The sequence below is a fragment of the Candoia aspera genome, chromosome 1 (assembly GCF_035149785.1).
Source record: "Candoia aspera isolate rCanAsp1 chromosome 1, rCanAsp1.hap2, whole genome shotgun sequence".
NCBI lineage: Eukaryota > Metazoa > Chordata > Lepidosauria > Squamata > Boidae > Candoia > Candoia aspera.
Window position 1 is genome coordinate 97,166,627 of NC_086153.1, and position 19,088 is coordinate 97,185,714.

The 19,088-nt window shown below is 38.8% G+C and overlaps 1 protein-coding gene across 1 annotated transcript; it reads right to left on the reverse strand.

Annotated features, from left to right (window-relative positions):
* Nucleotides 1-3,051: 3,051 nt before the first annotated feature.
* On the reverse strand, nt 3,052-17,570 carry HEY2 (hes related family bHLH transcription factor with YRPW motif 2). Its single transcript, XM_063310410.1, has 5 exons — nt 17,376-17,570; nt 14,302-14,380; nt 14,100-14,183; nt 8,831-8,912; nt 3,052-5,187 (listed from the first exon to the last, which is right to left on the reverse strand). Exons 1-5 carry the CDS (start codon nt 17,456-17,458, stop codon nt 4,511-4,513), a joined length of 1,005 nt encoding a protein of 334 aa, XP_063166480.1. The 5' UTR covers nt 17,459-17,570; the 3' UTR covers nt 3,052-4,510.
* Between the last annotated feature and the right edge of the window lie 1,518 nt (nt 17,571-19,088).

Consider the following 19,088-nt stretch of genomic DNA (forward strand, 5'->3'; position numbering starts at 1 on the left):
TGTTTTTGGGTATCCTTAGATTTCAACATCATGTGAGAACTGGTCATTGTTGAGCAAGATAATGCTTGGGTTTATTGCTAAGGTTGCTTCAAATAATTGTCAGCGGCCACCAAGCAATGAGTGTCATAATCCTCATATTCTCAGAAAAGTACATTGTGGGTGAATAGTGATTTACTAAGATGACTCATCCATGTATGGTTGACCAGATCCTGGCAGGGAATACAGAAACATTTAAAGGTCATGTTAATTGGAGTAAACAAATATATTTTTCCTCCATGCTTGCTGCAGCCTGCAGTATTTTGTTTGCAATTTTATTTTTTTTAGAAGGTATCTTATTCATATCTTATTTGTGCTCTTTTTTAAACAGATGTTTAAATGAAAATGTTTTTTTTTCACTCATTACGGCTTAACAACAGTTAAACAATTACAATATAACTGTTGTAAAAGTCAATTAAAATATATGGATCTAACAAGCTTGCACACATTTTTAGCTTCTGATTTCTATGCAGCATTTGCTGGACAGAAGGAACTAAACAATTTTTTTTCTTTTATAGATCATATTGTGATGAATAGTTCAATATTGTAGTGATCATCAATTAGCCTTCTCCATTCTAGTGGCTTAGTTGTGTTGGACAACTTCCCAAATTCCCAGTTACCTTGGCCATCTTTGTTCCAGAACTCCATGGACTGCTTTATGGACTGCTTCCAATACAGGTGAAATACAAGTAACCAAACAACAGAACTAGCCTTTATGTGTGGGAGAGGGATGGATTTGTGGCCGTTTGTTTAATTTTGGAGTGTTGCAAAAAAAGTTCAAGCCTCATCATGCAAGTCAAATTTTCACAATTTTCTTATCAATATATACACACACTGAATTCTTGCTGGCATAGGATAATTTATCTACAAGGCCTAAGAAGAATTGCTGGTATTGGGTATCATTACATCTTCCATTTTTATTGGTTCCAATCCAGCAGAACGTCAGGAAGTATGCAAGCAGGCCCAAGACCATCCAACTGTTAGCAGGATAAAACTTTGAAAATTGAACAGGATGGAAAAACATTTGGTCTGAGTGAAGAAACTATCAGGAGGAGGATTGAGTTTGAAAATGGTCCAAATCTGACCAGTCTGCAGAGCAAAAGAATCCCCTCCGATGCATCTCTATGGGCAGGCAACTGAACAGCAGCTTGGAACTGTTCCATTCTGAGCTCCCTCTCACCATATGACCCAGAATGGAGCATATGCAGCTCACCCTGTGCTTCCCAATGCACGTGTGCGCACGTGCGCGCACACACACACACAGTGCATTTCACAGGAGAAAATATGGACTCCTCCTATGGACACAGCTGAAGGGATTGAAAGAATTCCAGAAGTCACATTCTTCATGCTTTTCCTAACATTGATATGTTAGGAAATGATATGTTGGAAAGAAATTATGTTTAGGGCTTGGACTCTGTCCATCCATTCATCAGCAGGATAACTCCAAAAATAAACAAGCAGCAAATTTGGTGTGGTGGGAGAAGCCAACAAAAGGAAGATGGAATTCCAATGCATCCCTATGGGAGAGGGAATTGGGCAGCTGCTCAGAGTGCTGCCAACTCCTCCATTATAAGCCGCCTTTCCTCGTCCTTCCTGGTCATATGGAGCACGCGCAGCCCACCCTGTACTTCCCAGTGCACAAGAACACACAGATTCGACACAAACGTAACACACATCCAGCCACCTCAAATAGTCCTTGGGGAGAATGTGCACGTATGTATGTGTACATTCATATGTTCCAGAACAATTCCCAACAGTTCCAACCTGCATGACCAATCGTAAACAATTCCGGGACCTAAAATTCAGCAGTTTCCCACATGCTCCTGTGAAGTTAGGTAGTTTGGGAGTCAGGATGAACTATAACTGAAATTATAGTCTCTTGATGAACTTTGTTATTGTACTTAAAGTATAGACAGATTTTATTACTGTCACTGACCAGCAAAGTACTGAGATGAGAGTAAGATGCAAATGCCTAATGTTATCTACAGTAAGACAGAAAAAGACAAACACAAAAAAGCCATGAAATAAAGATTTCCCAGTGTAATGAAGTTCTTCTCCGATCCCTCTCAGGGTTCCTTAACTGACTTAAAAAGCAAAAATATAGTCCATCACTTCAAGTAAAATCCCTTAACGTTGGAGGTAACATTTTTTATACCTATAGGTTGCAGGAAGCATTTTTTAATAGCTTTCAGACTCCTTGAGAACCCTGCCCTGGGCTATTGGAAGATTTTTTTTCCTTTTTTGATTGGCTCATCCATTGAGAACCACAAATGTGAACACTACAAACTTGTTTTTGCCTTGCATGGCTACTCCTTTGGGCACAGATGTAGTAATGTTGATGTAGAGATTCTGAGCAGCTGCGATTGCCCCACTGAGCTATGAAAAGTAAGTATCAGCAAACAATTTCAATCCATATAGAGAGAAACTGGAAGTGATGCTTAAAAGCAGAAGATCTAAATCAAATGTTCATCGTGGGGCAGCCCTGGAGTGAAGATGAGGACAAGGGACTATGTAGCAGAGGGAAACTGGATCTAATCCTCCCAGACCCTTAATCCAGATGAGGCACCTGGCGGCTGCTATGTGCTCGGAGAAGAAAACTGTTATTATCAGTGAGAGCAGCTTTCCTTCAGAAGAGGCAAAAAGCAGTCTTGGGGTAGACTATTACAGGAACAAAAGTTACAGCCCAACACCATGACTTTCCCAGTCCAGATCAGCATCACCGTAGCTTCCACGTACATCAGCAATTCAGCAAACATGCAGTGGGTGACTGTGTGCTTATTTATCCCCAAGCTAGTCTTGATTTGGACACTGACTTGTATTTAGCATAATTTCACCACACACTTAAGAAACTAAATTGAACAGAACCTTAAATGAGACAATACACTGTGCACACTTTTAGTTGTGCAACACAGTGCCAACCTCTGCAGGAAGCTACCACCATTTGGGCTTGCAATAACTTTTAACACAATCAATTTCTTCCCTTCCAGTGGTCACATCAAAACAGTTATCTGGAAGTCAGTCAAAAAAGGACTTCATTTAATTAGTGATACATAAAAACTTTTGCATAGAAAAAAGGGTTAACAAAATAATGAACAATTTGCCCCTCCTCCCAACTAGGAACAGTATTTTTAAAACAAATATTTTTAAAGTACATTTGTATAATGTTTAACATTCTCAATGTTTATTGCTTTCTCCACACAGCAGAGAAATGAAGTGCATAATACATGCTGTGCTTTTAACTTGCCCTCCCCCAACATTAACTCTAGCTCTTGAGTCAATGAATTAAAATACTTATGTTATTTCATGTTGCTGTAATAATAATAACAACAACAAAGCAAAACATTTTTATAGTACTGCTTGTATGGGTAGTTAAAAAAACATAACTTATATCCTCTGGGTTGGGAAGTGAACCCGTACAAAAAAGAAAAAAAGAAAAAGAAAAACAAAGGGCAGTGACAAAAACCAACCCAAAGGTTCCTGTTGCTGATATTACAGCTCAGCCTGTTGCAATCTGGTTCCCTGCAGATCTCTTGGACTACAATTGCCCTATTTTTTCAGGTAAGTATGACTGAAGGGTAAAGTATTATAGCTATTTAATCATACCTCTTTCTGTGACCAAAAAAAAAGGACTTCATCTTGTCTGAAGGAAGCTGTTTTCTAGCTTGCAAAGATGAATCAGACAAATCAGCTGTAACTTTAACAAAATGTGTTGGTATAAAATTGATGGTCAACTTATGCTCACTTGAGTATAATTTGACACCAACAGTTTTACAGAAAGTGCCAGGAGGCTTCTAATTTCTTAAACCACACTGAAAGTTTAGCACTTTTATCAAGATTACATTACAAACATTTGATAGATCTGCACAGTGAAAGTAAATGAGATGAGATTAAGTATATACAACCTCAGCAACCTTTCATTCTTAAAATTCAACCCTGCACAGAGTTTGGTGGGGCCCCACTGATGCTAGAGCACTACCACCTTACTGTGTGCAGTTTATTCAGAAATTTTATCCCTATTCTGGATCCCATTATGTGATTCCAAATCTCTATTCTTTCCCTCCAGCATCATTTTCATGCTTGCATGGTGGTTTTGCTTAGAAAAGATGCAAAGAGACACATATAAATACACAGCCTATTCAGAAGAGGACAGGCACTTAAGCATTTTGGACAGGGTTTGTCTTTCAGGAAGACCTTCTGAGCTATAATCCATCACCTCCCTGGCAAACAAAAATGCACAGCAAGAGGATTAATGGCCACACAGGACATCATTTGAAGACCACCGTCATCCAGGATGAGGTCTGATTCAAACAAAGTAGAAAAACACACCTCCCTTCTGACCAATCTTATGGCAGATTTGCTTGCTCTTCCCCTTCTGTGTCTTGAGAATCCATCCGGCTCCTTGAGCTGTTAACCACCTATGCTGTGCACAAGAACTTTCAGTTCTACCTGCAGAAATGTCTTGGGAAGGGAAAGGCTAGAAAGCTCCAACTTCAGTACCCCAAGGCCGGTAGGGTTTCGTGTTTCCATTACCGCTGGGTTGCTGAGAGTTAGCAGCTGCCGAAACAGACAAAGGGGGACTAATTGCTGTTGCAGCTGCCACTGCTGCTGCTGCTGCACTAGGGGGAAGCATCGGGAACGCTCCAGCAAAAGATAGAGGGAAGCTCTGGGCTGCCGCCGCCGCTGCGGCATGCACAGTGGCGGAAAGTGAGAGGAGAGAGGTAGAAAGTGGTGGGACGCAAGGAGCGATGCTGCCCACCGAGGGCACTCTAAGGGTGGAATCAGCATGAGCGAAAGTGGCGGTGAGAAGAGCCGAGCCATGGGAAGGCACTTCGGAGGCTGTGGAGAGTCTGCAGGGGGAGATGTCAGAGGGATGTAATCCATTCTGCTGCAATAAAGCTGTGGGGAGATGATGGAAAGCAGCCGCCCAATGGTGAGGGTGCAGAGCATGGTGATGATGTGCCATGGAGGAGGTCATTGCAGCCGCTTCCCTCTGAGAAGCACACGAGCTGAGATGGGAGACGAGTCTAACCCGTAGAGGGTCCGCCGTGTCCAGACCTTCCACAGAGCTCAGGTATCTTGCAACTTCGGTTAAACATTCTCGAAACCCAATGCTAATGAAGTCCATGGCCAGAGCATGAGCGTCAAAATAACCTGGAACACAGAGGAAAAATACCCTTAACTATCGGATGCTTCTTTGGTCTCTCTCGTAAAGCACAGCCTGGAATACGTATTTTAGCTTTGAAACGAGTTGGTGAAGATGGTTTGTAAATTAACTCGGTAAAGTTGTCATCACACTGATAGGTGTTAAAAAAATCTTTACAGTTATTTGATTATTTAAAATTGAACTTCTACTATGATGCTTTTGACCCTGTTACTGACAAAAGCCTATGTCTGCATCAAATACTTAGGAACACTATTAAGTTGAATACTGAGAAGTTTGGCTGTAGAATCCTGCTCCTTATATCACAGGGCTGTTCTAAAGATCAAATGAGGGGAGATCCCTAGTATGCTGCCTTGGGTGCTCAGAGAAAAGGTGGAATGTAAAGGCAATAAATACAAAAAACAAAACAAACCCTCCACGCTTACTCAGCTATAGTTCAGATATACTACTCAAGTCACTGGGCTATTTAGAAGGCACTGAGTTGTACTGGTTAAGGTGCTGGACTAGGACTAAGACGACCCAGGTTCAGGTTTGGCCGTAGCCCTGGAAGTCTACTGGATGAGTCACACGACCATTCTCACAGGATTGTTGTTACTGGGGAAAATAGCGGGAGGAGTGCTAAGTATGGTACCTTGTGCTCTTGAAGAAACATTGGGCTTTAAGTTTAATGATGATGATGATGATGATGATGTTGATAATAATAATAGCATCAGCAGCAAATACAAAGCTGATGCTACCACCAGTAGAAGTAATAGACTTTTAGGGGTTCTATCTCTTCCCTCAATGAACATTCCTCTAGAAAAGCATAACAGAAGACATCAACGCTTTTACACAAGTTCTACTCATTTTAATTGGCCTTGCATTAAATGTTTGCACTGAATCTATAACAAATTATATTAATATTACAATTATACAATTTTTGCAATCATCATCACTGTCATCTAAAAGGCATTTATGTGTTATGTAACAACTTTAATTGAAATTGCTTCACTGAAGGTCACATAACATATTATTTGTTCATTTATGCAATTGTGGGGAAATACAGTTGTAAACCCAGTCTTGGTGACCACTTTCATAGCTTTAGAATTTGATAGGACAGCATGATGAGATAGCTACCTCAGATGGCTTTAAAATGGGGTAAGATAAACTCAAGGATGAGGAAGCAAATGGTTGCTGGCGATGATATTTATTTATTTGCTTACTTACAAGGGCTTGTATGCTGCTCCAACCCCAAAGGACTCTGAGAGTGGCTTACCTTCCCCACTAAGAAGTTTAAAGTTCAGAGTAAACAATGCAATCATTTACAATTGCAAAAACTTTACCTATGCCAACTCCTAGAAACTATATAGGTCTTTAATCTGATTTAGCATGGCTCTTATGTTCATAAGTGTATCTTTCCCAACCTAAAATATTCTCATGGGCAATATTATTGATTTGGTAATATCAAAACAAAACAAGCAAAGCAAACTGCTTGATCAAGGATAAAACAATAAGTACTTTTATAAAAGACTGGAAACCCTTTAAGGACTTTTTGCTGAAAATGGATAAAAATGACTTGATGATTTCTAGATTTGCTAACTGAAAAGGGCTGAACATGGGAAAAAAGTGAACTATGTGATGTAACCTTGATGGGGGAGGAGTGACAATAAGTTTGTTTGTAACTGCTTCAAGGAATATTGGAAGTCATTTCTTTAAATATTTCTTTTTCTTCTCTTATTTACTGCATTTTTTTCTTTATCTTTTCTCTTTCTTAACTTCATTTTCTATTTTCATGTTTGTCTTTTACTGTTTAAAAAATTTCTAATAAAAATTAAAAAAGAAGAAAACCAAGCAAAGCAACATTTTTTATTACAGCAATAAAATTGAGAGGTAGATCTCAAACTACAATGGTTCTGCAAAACAAGTAATTCTGAAAAAGGTGATTACACATTCCTGATGTTAAAAGACTGGGACTTAAATGGTTCCCAATTGCTTCCTTTAAACAAAATATAAACTCCTGAAAATGAATTGAGTTGCCTTCCTTTGTCAAGCTATACTATTTTTCTATACTAGCTACTAGTCACCTTTTATGTAAAGCAGCAATCAATGTACTATCCTGGATTAGAACTATGTGTTCAATTTACTTACATGGTCTGGAAGATCACAGATTCCCCCCCCCCACCCCCAAACAGAATTGTAGCCTTAGGCTTGTTTCCCCAGAAATACCAACAAAGAAAAATAAATAAAACAAATCAATTTCTTACTTGTACACAATTATACAGCACTTTCATGTCTTGTTTTTAAATGTTCCTGTTTTTATATTCTAAACATGCAGTCCTTTGCAGCTTGCACAGGAGTAAGACCAATGGAATTTCAAATATACTTATCACATGCTATCCTTTTCCAACATGGGAAAATATGATCATAAATGGCAAATGGAAACTAGTAATACAAATCTTTGCAACCATTTATGTTAGCAAGAATGGAAACCACATGAACAGTTGACAAACAGCCATATTTTCCAGAATGTCATTCCCAATGAAAATGATTGCTGCTCAGACTGATCAAATTCATAAATCCCCTTCCCTCACAGACAAGCTACATAAGAAAATACAATAAGCTTGAAAATACCCATTTTTAGAAGTACAGTAAACATTGCATAGAGATGATACATTCTTCACACTGTGTACCTTATGCAAATTGTAAAAGGATATACTATGCATATCTCCTTTCTGTGTAATAGTTTTGCTTTCACTCTTCATAAGATTTGATTAACTCTTAATCAAAAACAAGACAGGATTGCATGGTAGAGAGATATGACAAAATTGCAACAATCAAAGCTAAAAGCTGGTGCTTTCCTAGCTAACGAGGACAAGCTGACCCATGAATAATAATAAAAATAATAATAATTAATATGTTGTGTGGAGTGTTCAAAACACTTCACATATTTAATTTTAGGAATTTTTAAAACATTTCCAAAACTCTTCTCTAAATCAAGGAAAGCCACCTACTTTATTCTCTTATTAAGCCACATTCTATACTACATTCCCAATTCCACAAGAGGAACATGTCAGCCCACAAAATAAGCACCTATGGTGGACCTTTTTTTCCTTTTTCCCAGTAATATTGGGTTTCCTCTTTAGCTCACCCACACCCAGAAGATCCAAGCTTAGATGTTGTTCTGGTTATGAACAGCGCAGTCTAATTCTGCATGGAAAACATTCTTTCTAGAACAAAGGGCAATGCATAAACAATACGGAAAGTTTCCTCTGGATCCACTTCCCGTGGTATAGCAACTGCATAATGAATTTTAAATTTGGTTTTGTTTCATGCCTCACAATAGTGGCCGCAGCCCTCTGTGTTTATGTTTGGGGTATTTGTTTTGTCTCTCTTGTGCCGATTTCAGTGCTCTTTGGAAACCCCAAACAGATCTCGGCCTGGACTGCCTCTGAATGGAGTCTTTACTTTCCCACAGTGTTATGAAAGCCAACACAAGCCCAGGGTCAAGGGCGCCTTTTGTCTGAGGAGTTCTTTCCCACGAGTTCAACCCTGCCTTGAGCACCAATTTCCACTCCTTTAATCTAGAACTGCCAGGAGGGTTTGCAAAGGTTTCCCTTGCTAACATTAGAAGCCATATCAAAATCAGTTCCTTACCTTTCCCGCCAGTCGCCTGGAGCATCTTCAAATGATCCACTGTCATTTGCAGGATTTCTGCTTTTTCCAATTTGGCAGATCCCTTTGAGATAAGAGGCACAAACAATAAAGGCTTAAAAGTACTGTGTGCTTTGATTTGGTATCCTCCCTTTTGAGCTCCATCTTATGGTTTCAATTTTCCCAACCATTAGAGCATTCTCAGTTTAAATCTTCTACGGAGCATCTGTAGTCCAGACTTTACTATTACACACAAGGACTATAGATCATGCTGCATAACGTGACATAAACAATGCTTACACTTCCACGGAGCATGGAAAAGCATAGACAATGATAATACATAGAGTAGAGCTATATAGCTCAACGTCAAACTCAGCAGAATCAGCATACAACCCCACTGAAAACATTTGCAAAATCCACTACAAGGTTCTTCATGTGACCAAATAAAACAAATGGAAACTGCAGAAAACCATGGCAACCTTTCCTGGTACAGGAAAACACCATACCAAAGAGTGCCCAACTATCAGCTTTGATGATCATCAGCTCTATGAAAAGCAATACCAAGGCTAGTTTTATTGATTCATTATTATTTTTAAAATGTATTTGCAATTTAGGAATTGGAAGCCTATTCGTATGAATCTATATTAAGGTGAAACTACATGTTTTAGTTCTAGCATAGTCCTGTTTTCCTTTTGAGCAAAGAATCAGGCCAAAGTTCTGTTTAGCCTGTTTCCATATTAGCCGACCATCCCTGGGAGAAAGAGTGAAGGCAGATTAACAGTGGCATGTGTGGTTGAAGTCCTGCACTTTTTTTGCATGCAATAGACACAAAAAGGGGCGGGGCTCTGATTGCATAGTTGTGGCTATCATCCTTGATTTTCTTTTTGATAATTAAAATTTGTGTTTTTCCTACTGCTAGTTTTGGAGTGTGATCCTGGCATTATATACTCATAGGCTGAGTTGTAGCCCTCAGTTTGAAAAAGGTCCTGCATTTGCAGTTTAAAAAGGATTTTGATTTAAACTCACTTCACTTAAAAGTACTGTAGCTACTTTACATATTCATCTGTGCCACATCCATGAGTCAAAGGAGAACCCCCGGTTCTAATCTGAACTTCTTACATGATGTTTCAATTCTACTAACACTACCAAAGTTTGCTTCAAATAAAAAGGTTCAGGTTGATGGAAAAGACTTTGAAGGTTTGGCTGAAAATCTTAAAAATACTTATCTATATTACTTATGTATTCACATGGTTATTAATACTTGCTTCCTATTCAGGGATATATAAGCAAAAGAATGTATTATTTAACTAATGGCTACAAAACATCTAATCATACAAAAAGCTCCCTTGGACGAAGTAATGCTATTTATTCATCTTAGGTTGCCTGGTAGCAGTTATCTTTCAAATCATCAGTGATTTGATATTTTTAATTAGGAATGTCACAGAATGAATTTGGAACTTTAAGCATACAGTGCATCTGGTCCACAATTAAATGATCAGTGCAGAACACCCCCTGAAAACAGAGATCATGATGAACTGTGAAAGTGCAATAGGTAGGATACTGTACTGAGATGAAAAGGCCAAGGTCAAAGCCATACTCTGAAACAATTTTTTGGGAATAATCTTTGGGCTTTTCCCCACTGCTGATATGAAGTGTTATCCACCTATCCCTGAGCCAGCAGAAAACTACATTGGTGGGAAAACCGCAATTCCCATTCCCAGTAAAATCATTGCCATAATGGCTAACAAGTGACAAAACTGAACAGGCTTTATATACTTGGGCTGCCCTTAGACAGTGTTGGAATATGGGGGAGGGGGCACAATTTTAACACTGGAACATAATTAAGCCAGTCTCATTCATAGGACAAAATGACAGAAAGAAAGATGATGTCAGGTCCTGTTTTTCTGGAGGTCATGTGCAAGATGGGAAAGGCCTTTAGATCACCATTTCCTCCCTGCTTAAATGAACCAATAACTGAAGAACTTTCTAACCTGAAATGTTTTGGACATTATTAATAATGTAGTAAAATTAGTTAACGAACTGGTTCCGAATAACTCATTCTCATTAGTGATGGAGCCGAGGATGCCATTTAAAGTTTTTTCTTTCTGCTTAAGTATCCAATATCGTTTGTTGTCTCCTTTTACTGTTCAACTTCACGAAGTTTGAGCTGAACTAGTAACTTTCTTTTCTAAATGTAATCATACAAGTTTGCTAATGAATATTCAGGGAGTACCTCCAGTAGAGAATGGACATGCAACTTTTCTTTGGGTGAGATTATATCAACTTTCCAGTGATACAGTTAAAATAATTAAGAACAGCCATTTTAGACCAAGATGAAGCAGTTATAATGTCCTGGCTTCAAGTTATTTGAAAATGTATTTATTTATTTGTCATATTTTTTATCACTGCCCATCTCCCCTGCAAGGAGGGGCCCTGGGCAGTTCACAGCAAAAACAATTTAAAATTCAATAAAAATCATAAATACCACCAATAATCAATAAGTGTATAAAATATAGTCAAATCCAAGTAATGGCAGATCTAATTCAGTCCATAAGCCAGCAAGGCTGGTCCCGGGTAGGACTAGGGAACCAGCCAGCCCCAAAAATGGCTATTTGAAACTGAAAATTGATTTCAAAAGGGTCTTCTTTACATTAAGCTGTACTTTTATAAAGTTGTGTGTGTGTGCGCGCGCGCACACGCTGGTATTTAATTATCTTAAATTGTTTTCTAAAATTTATTTTCCTCCATATCCCTCAAACTACAGTTTGTCCTGTCCTCAGTATTAACCTTTTTCATATAGTGCAGAATTATAGTTACTTGTCCCTGAGTAGTTACCAAGGGCTCTGGAAGGCTTGTTTTACAAAGTTTGTGGTTTTCAAAAAGTAAATAATGCAATGGGACAAACAACTGTTGACACTTGTCCTAGTTTCTTTGACTGGCCAAAAACACCTCCATTTTCTCCTGCTGCCAAAGGCTGCAAAACAGATCCCTTTGCAAATTGCTCAAGGTACAGTGTGGCCACCAAGAATGTATTTCTACATATTTGTTATTTTTTTACATCACTGTATAATTAGTATACTACCTTACATCTACGTTCTGTGTATAATCTGTTCTTTAAACATAAAATAAGCCATCATTTTCTACTTGGGTTAAAGAATGGAGAGTAAGTGGTCTGAGGCCTAAGCCACAATATTTATTGTATTTTTTAACAGTACAACTTTGTTAATGGGGCATCATTTCCCTTACAAAGTGAGGTGGTGAATGCCAACAGTAACTGAACTAAACTGGAAAAATAATGGGGAGGTCTCACAATGGTTGTAATCTTTCCAGAGGTACGATGAAAACAGATATAAACACTAATCTAAAAGAAAATGTAACTGCCCAAGAACAACGAGTACAAAGGATGCTCATTAGGTACAAAATGTTAAAAGTTAATTGGTAAAGAAAATTAGGAAACCAGAGTTGGGGTGAAACTGAATGGAGCATATTGAACACATGGCTGAACTGACTGTCATAAAAGCAGGATATAAGAACTTATTTATACTGAGTTACTCAGTGACTTTTTTAAAAATTTATTTTATTTTTATCCCACCTTAATAATTTTTTATAAATAACTCAAGGTGGCGAACATACCTAATACTCCTTCCTCCTCCTATTTTCTTAATAGACTTAAGCTTCATATTTACCCACTAAGTGAAATAAACTAAAGTAAGTGTTCTGAACTGAAACACAAATATTTCTAATGGTAGTTTATATTTTCCTAGACACCCTGGCAACTTTAAAGGGTAAGGTATAAAAGCCTAGAATATCCTTCCCTAATCTACTGCCTTCTAGATATCTCAGAATACTAGTCTATAATCTCTACCTAGCATAGCAGATGAAACACCTGGACAACACCAACTAAGGGAAGTATGCCTTCAAACAATTTTTTTGCAGTTCCAAAAAAACCCATTAAGCCGCCCAGAGTCACTTGTTGAGATGAGTGGCTATAGAAATTAAATAAACAAACAAACAGATGTTGATTGCATGCAGGCTGATCACTGTGTATGACATAGCATTTCTTTTTTGTGGGCAAAGGCAGCAAATCTATTATTAAACATGTACTCAAAAACATTTACAGACATTTGTGTTGTAAACTGTCTAGTGATAGAACTCTCAAAGTTGAAGCTGCTGATTTATTACATCTTAAGGATGAAGGAAAAACTTTTTCTCTAAGAATGTAGAGACCTCTATTTTCTGAGGCCTCAGACATAACCAGAAGTGGATGAAGTACTAAAGACATCCTAAAACCTATGCTATTGTTGAAGATTACCATATTTAAGAAATAATTCTTTATTTTTTCTTCTATATGTAGCACAAATTGCTTCTACTGCCTAAGCTGATTCCACATCTACCCCTACAACAGCTGCTCACCTCTTCATGCTTGTAGGGTTTGTTTGTAGGCCAATGGCCAATTATGTGGTGAATGGGTGGGATGGCGGGGTGGGGGAGAATAAAAGTTGTGCAAATGCAGTTATTTTATCCCTTTTTTATGATGACCCTATGAATTTAGTAAAAATCTTTATTCTGAATGGTTATAATTTTTTATTGTGTATTTAGCAATATTTCTGAAGAAAAGTACATGCAATTTCATTGGTGTTCAGAAATTAATAGCTAAAAATGAGATTCTACAGACTGCATCAGTTTCTGTGAGATGCCCTGGACTAATTGTTTTTAGGGTTTTTTATGGTTAAAGGTAGGGATAAAACTATGCAAAATAAGTTAAACATTTTAACATTTTCCATCCTGCTATGAGTCTTTAAAATCAACATATTCACATAATACAGCACATAATTCATATAATACAACAAAATATTTCCTTCGTTTTACTGATGGGACAATTCTGCAAGTAGAATACTAGTTTTCCCTCATGTGATCATTTTGAAAAACTTCCATTTAAAATATTGGTTTCCTGGGTCATTTCAAAGAATTATAATGAGTAACACATATTGCATCAGAACTCTTTTTCTATGCCCTTTTTAAAAAATCCAGCCAATTATAATTACTCTCTTAAAATACTAATTGGGCTACTTGAGCTTGGCAAATTAATGGAAAAACACTCCTCTATTTTTCAGCTTTGCGGAGGATTTTGCTTTTCATAGTTTTGCCACAACAAAGCATTTTATTTAAATGCCTGCCCTGCCAGATCAGGGCACATCCAGTCTTTTATGAACTCTGTGAAAGACCCAACATGACCAGATGACATACAGAATAGTTTATTTATTATGCTTACTTGTTTTTCAAAGGCAGTCGGTACAAGTCGCCTCAGTTCGGATAAGCTGTTATTTATACGATCACGGCGCCTTTTCTCTATAATCTATTTCCAATAAAAACAAAAAGCATATGCATATAAGCTCTAAAGCTACAGGAAGAGCGAATATTAACACAACAACTGCAAATGTTACATTACAAACATAGTGAAGGGAATTCCTTACCCCTCTTCTTTTTTTCCTGGCCATAATCTGAGATGTAGTAGTAGGAGAATTTGACCGGATCACAGAACTGGCACTGGGCCTAAGAAACAATTGAAAAGGTATGTCAGGTGCTGGATCCCATTGGTGCATTGTTTCTTACAGAGAGTTAATCTCTCCCCACCCTTCAAATGGATCCTTTAACCCAAGCTGAAAACAATATAAACAAAACTAATTCCCCCTCACCATTTCTTTTAGACTAGCAAGCGACAAAGTGTATTTTTAAAAATAAATTGTTTCAGGCAAAGATTAGGAGATATCCTCAAATAATAATTAAACTGATGCTCATATCTTCAAAATAACACTACTATTAGAATTCTGATCATAAGAGTACTCAAGGCTGCTGCTGACAATACTTTTTGTATTAGGATACAATTACTTGAATACAAAATGCATGTGCCTTCTTTCATTCATGAATGGCACATGTATGGCAGAAATAATAAAAATAATGATTATTTACAAAACATACAGAAATTGTGATCTCAAAAAGATAAGAGTACTAGTCTGTATATTTTACTGAGCATTTTAAGTACATAAATACATAATCAATACAAGGCATTTTTTTGACAGAAATCACATATATTCATGAAAAGGTTAAGAATAGGACTTCACTTAGAAGTGTGAATTTCAGGAAAATCTGTGGAACTTGCTTTTCAATTTACAGATGTTCAGGCATAAATTTTGCATTGTATTGATGAAGATAGTAGTTTGAGGAACTGTTGATGCCCATCATTTAGCAAAATGATTCCTTTTAAAAAAAAAAAAATCCAACCTACCTGGCATTTTTGATGCTGTCTCCATCAATGTCAATAACGCCATTTTGAGCACTGCTTCTTTTAGCCAATAACAACTAATATGAGTACACTGCATTGAATCTAATGCAGTCTGTCTGAACTCACTTGTAAGCCACACTGATTCATCTATCTCCAATCTATCTGGCTGACTGCTGGGACGCAAGTTAGCACTTTGAATGGATAATACAGTACATTTTACTTTTAAAGTGAAAAATGTAAAGAGGCAATAACCATACGCATGACAAGCATATAATATGGACAAACAGTAAACTTTTTTTAACTTATCTATTTAGAGAATAGTACAGGCTGCTGTGCCTGCCTTTGTCACACATACACACTTTATTATTTGTCTCCCATACATTTAGCACAGCTCCTTTTTGGGCTTTATTCAAACAGTTATGTTGACTGGAATTAAATTTTCCCTTAGGACAAAGTTCCTTAATCCATTTACATTTACCTTCTGACTTTAAGACTACTCTAAAGTGGGTTTAAGACTTTCACAAAGTTAACTTAATTAAGATTACAGTCATTGTCCAGTTAATCTGCACTAGCTAGTTTGAAGTGATCAGGTGTGAGTTACCAACCTGTGCAGCAAATATAATTATACCGGCTAACATTAAATGCCACATGCCTTGAAGTAAGGTATCAATAAAGACTGATTTCAAATGCATTATTAAAGGTAATTGTATTAACTATATAATGTTAGACAGTGATCTAGAAGTGGAAAGAAACATTACTATTTCAGCAAACTCAGAAAAAAGACATTTAAAGAAAAAAAGACAGTTAAAGAAAAATAGCTGATTTCATAAATTGACTGTAAAAGTAATTTTGCTACTATATGTTCCCAGAAGTTCTCTATTAATTACAATATATGAAAAAAAAAACTCTACAGCACTGCCTGCACAAAGTACAATACTTTTTAATTGTACTATCTTCAACAGAAAATAAAGGTCATATAACCCCATTTTCTTTTCTGGGAACTGGTAACAGTTAAATGTCTGCAGCTGAATAACCAACTAAAATTCTTAAGTTGACTGACAGCACTCTTGTGAATATATCTTGCTGTGCCTTAATGGGTGCCTTTCTTCAACCACTGGATCACAGACATCTCTCAGAGTCTAAGGACTGTTAGACAAGCACTAGAACATCACGCAGCGATAAATGAGCTGAAGCATGCCTTGTTCCACTTATCTAAACAGCGTCCCTCTCATTGGAAGCAAAATGGAATCAGACTGAGATTCTAACTCACTCTAATAACTGAACCTCTTTTTTTCTCTTGAATGTCTTACCACCCATCCTTTCTAGCAGAGGAACCCAGAGTGCTTCCAGGCATATGGCTCCAACTTCTCTCAGTCAAAAGGCACTGTGGAGCAATCCACTGGATCCTTTATAGATAAGATACATACATCACAAAAAAAAGATGGAAAAGGCAGTTGAAAAACACAAGAGCCTTAAAAAATGGAAGATAAAAGTCTGGACTGCATGAAGCATTATATGAACCAGACAGCCTGCTTCGAAAGCATCTTCATCTCCTGGCAATGTGGTTTCTAATACATCCTCTCACTTCTCAAGTCCACTTCTAGAAATTCCAGCAATACACATCACTTAAGGTTTGGAAGACAAAAATTCAAATGCAAAGGGTTTTTTTTTTGACATCATCTATTAACTGCATGAAAGAACAGTCTTGCTCTTTACTACAGGATCTTGCAGTTTCACATTTCAGTAGAATCTACTTCTTCCCTTGCTACTACTGAACATGTTAACTGCCTTCCAGTGCTACCTCTTCCTGTTGCTTTTCCCCTTCAATATGCTCCCAAGTAGATTCTAAATCTTCCTCTTTTTCTAATAATTATAGAGCTGGCTATGATAAAACTCCGGTTGCTACCTCACGTCTTCTTCCTCTGCCCAAACAACAGTCTTACACAAGGTATTCATGAACATCTGCATTTGGAAGTCCAGCTGAAACATGCGGCCAGAAAGTAAGTGAGAATGTCAGTCAAAGGATAAAGAGGAAAGTGGATATCTTAATCTAGGAACCATTAAGTCAGGATACAGCAACATACAGCCCAAGGGATGAAGGCAAGAATGGCTCTTGGTTACTGCCCCAAATATCCAGGGCTCCAGGGAACAGCCAGGGTCCATGACGCTGAGCCTGAGGCACTGGCATTCCTAAATCCCCTCCCTCTTGAGCTGCAGGAAAGAAGAGGCACAGGCTTAATGTTTAGAGAAAAATCCTTTCCTTACCCAGAATAATTATTTTCGCTCCCTACGTCTATAGTCTCGTCCATATCACTATCTGAGGTAGTGTCCTCGCAAGGTCGCTTCATCGTAGCCAAAGGAGACGGTCCAGCTTCCAAATCAGGAGATAAATAGCAAGAACTTGAGGTTGTGAATAGGCTTTTTTTCCCCTTTTTGGACAGTCTCTGGATTGAGCCCGCCTATCCCCACCCCCCACCCACCCCAAGCCGGCGCCAAGAAACAGAACGGATTTCTGAAGCTCTTTCCCACGCTGCAGCTCAGCCTCAAGCTCCAGGCCCCGCCCAGCCGGCGAAGTCACTCCCCCTCTCTCCGGGCGAGCCACTGGACTGAGGAAGCGGAGGAGTGAGTGACAGGCCTCCTTGCCAAGCGCTTCTGTTCCCTTCTTCATTGGCTGAATGCGCCGAAGCGGTGGCAGCGCCAAGCTCTCCCGGGTGTCTTGGAAGCGTGGGAAAGCCCCGAGCGTCTCTCGCGCACAAGGGAGACGGGAGGGAAGAGGGGGTGGGAGGACGGCGGGCTGGCGCTGGCTGGGAGGCACCTTCAGGTCTGCAGAGCCTGGCTGGACGGGGACAGCTTGGGCAGGAACTGCTCCAAGTGATTGTGCCTGCTGGCTGCCTCGCGGATCCCGTACGCGCAAAGAGGAAGCGTGCACTCGGCGAAGCAAAATGCAAACAGATTTTTAAAAAGTCGTTCCGCGCAGACGGTTGGCATGTCTGCCTGCACCTTTTAAGCTCTAACCCCAGGAAAAAAAAAGTGGCATGGGAAATAAACTGTGGCCCGGCTAGGAACCATTTAATACCTAGCTAGCTTTTCATATGCGAACATCTTTTTCTACACAGGAGGCACAGCATAAAGCAAGAAATGGCAATCAAAATTTCCGGAGAGGCACTGAACACCCCCCCCTACACGGGATTGGCTTGTCTACCCTTCCTCATCCCTTTTTGACTTTTACAGAGTGATTTCGGTCAACCGTTTCTTTCCCCCACTGAATTCTAAGCACCACACATCTCAAAGTATGAAAAGAGAAGAGAATGGCGTGACTTTTAAAAAACCTCAAGGCCATTCTTTCTCAGAAGCAGAAAAAAACTTACAGCGAGAAGGCAACAGTGAGGTCACTTTTGGAGTACTTAATTCGGAATGTGCGGAGGCTTTGAAAGATTCTACAGGATCTTGCAGTGGGAATGGCTATCTAAAGAAAACACTCCAGCGGACAGATGTAAATACCTAGAAATAATATAGTTGCCTCTTCCAAACAAGTAGGGTCTATTTGCAGGCGTGCTTAAGAAACAGTAAAGGGATCACGTAAGGAAAGCCAAGCTGTGTTAGCTTATTCTTTCCGCGTTTTAAAATATTTCCGCCTAAGTCCCGCGTCTTTCTTTAAAGATGCTTGGGCTCTGTGACTTTTTTCAGATCTTTCTTTCATCCGAAGCATTTGTCACCTTGCTGACGTCTTTCTATTCTTTCTCACAGCTTGCACTCCTTTTTGGTGGGTAACGCTCATCCCAATTGCATTTAAGATCACCTCATCCGGTCAATGGCACTATGTCTGCTGGGAATCGGGCTGCTTTGAACTGGGATCTGGTTGGGTACCACTGTCAGGTGGGTCCCCCCCAAAGTAGCAGTCGTTCACACGAGCAAGCCAGAGATAAGCCATGGGGAGGAAGAACAAAGGGGATGGACAGGGTACTATTATTTCGTGCC

What these genes read in the sequence shown, in the direction of transcription:
- HEY2 (XM_063310410.1), bottom strand. Translation starts at nt 17,458, where the DNA reads ATGAAGCGACCTTGCGAGGACACTACCTCAGATAGTGATATGGACGAG. An exon ending in AGCGAAAATAATTATTCTGG is followed by an intron (nt 14,381 to 17,375) that starts GTAAGGAAAGGA and finishes ATTGTTTCTTAG; the next exon opens with GCCCAGTGCCAGTTCTGTGA. An exon ending in CCAGGAAAAAAAGAAGAGGG is followed by an intron (nt 14,184 to 14,301) that starts GTAAGGAATTCC and finishes TATTGGAAATAG; the next exon opens with ATTATAGAGAAAAGGCGCCG.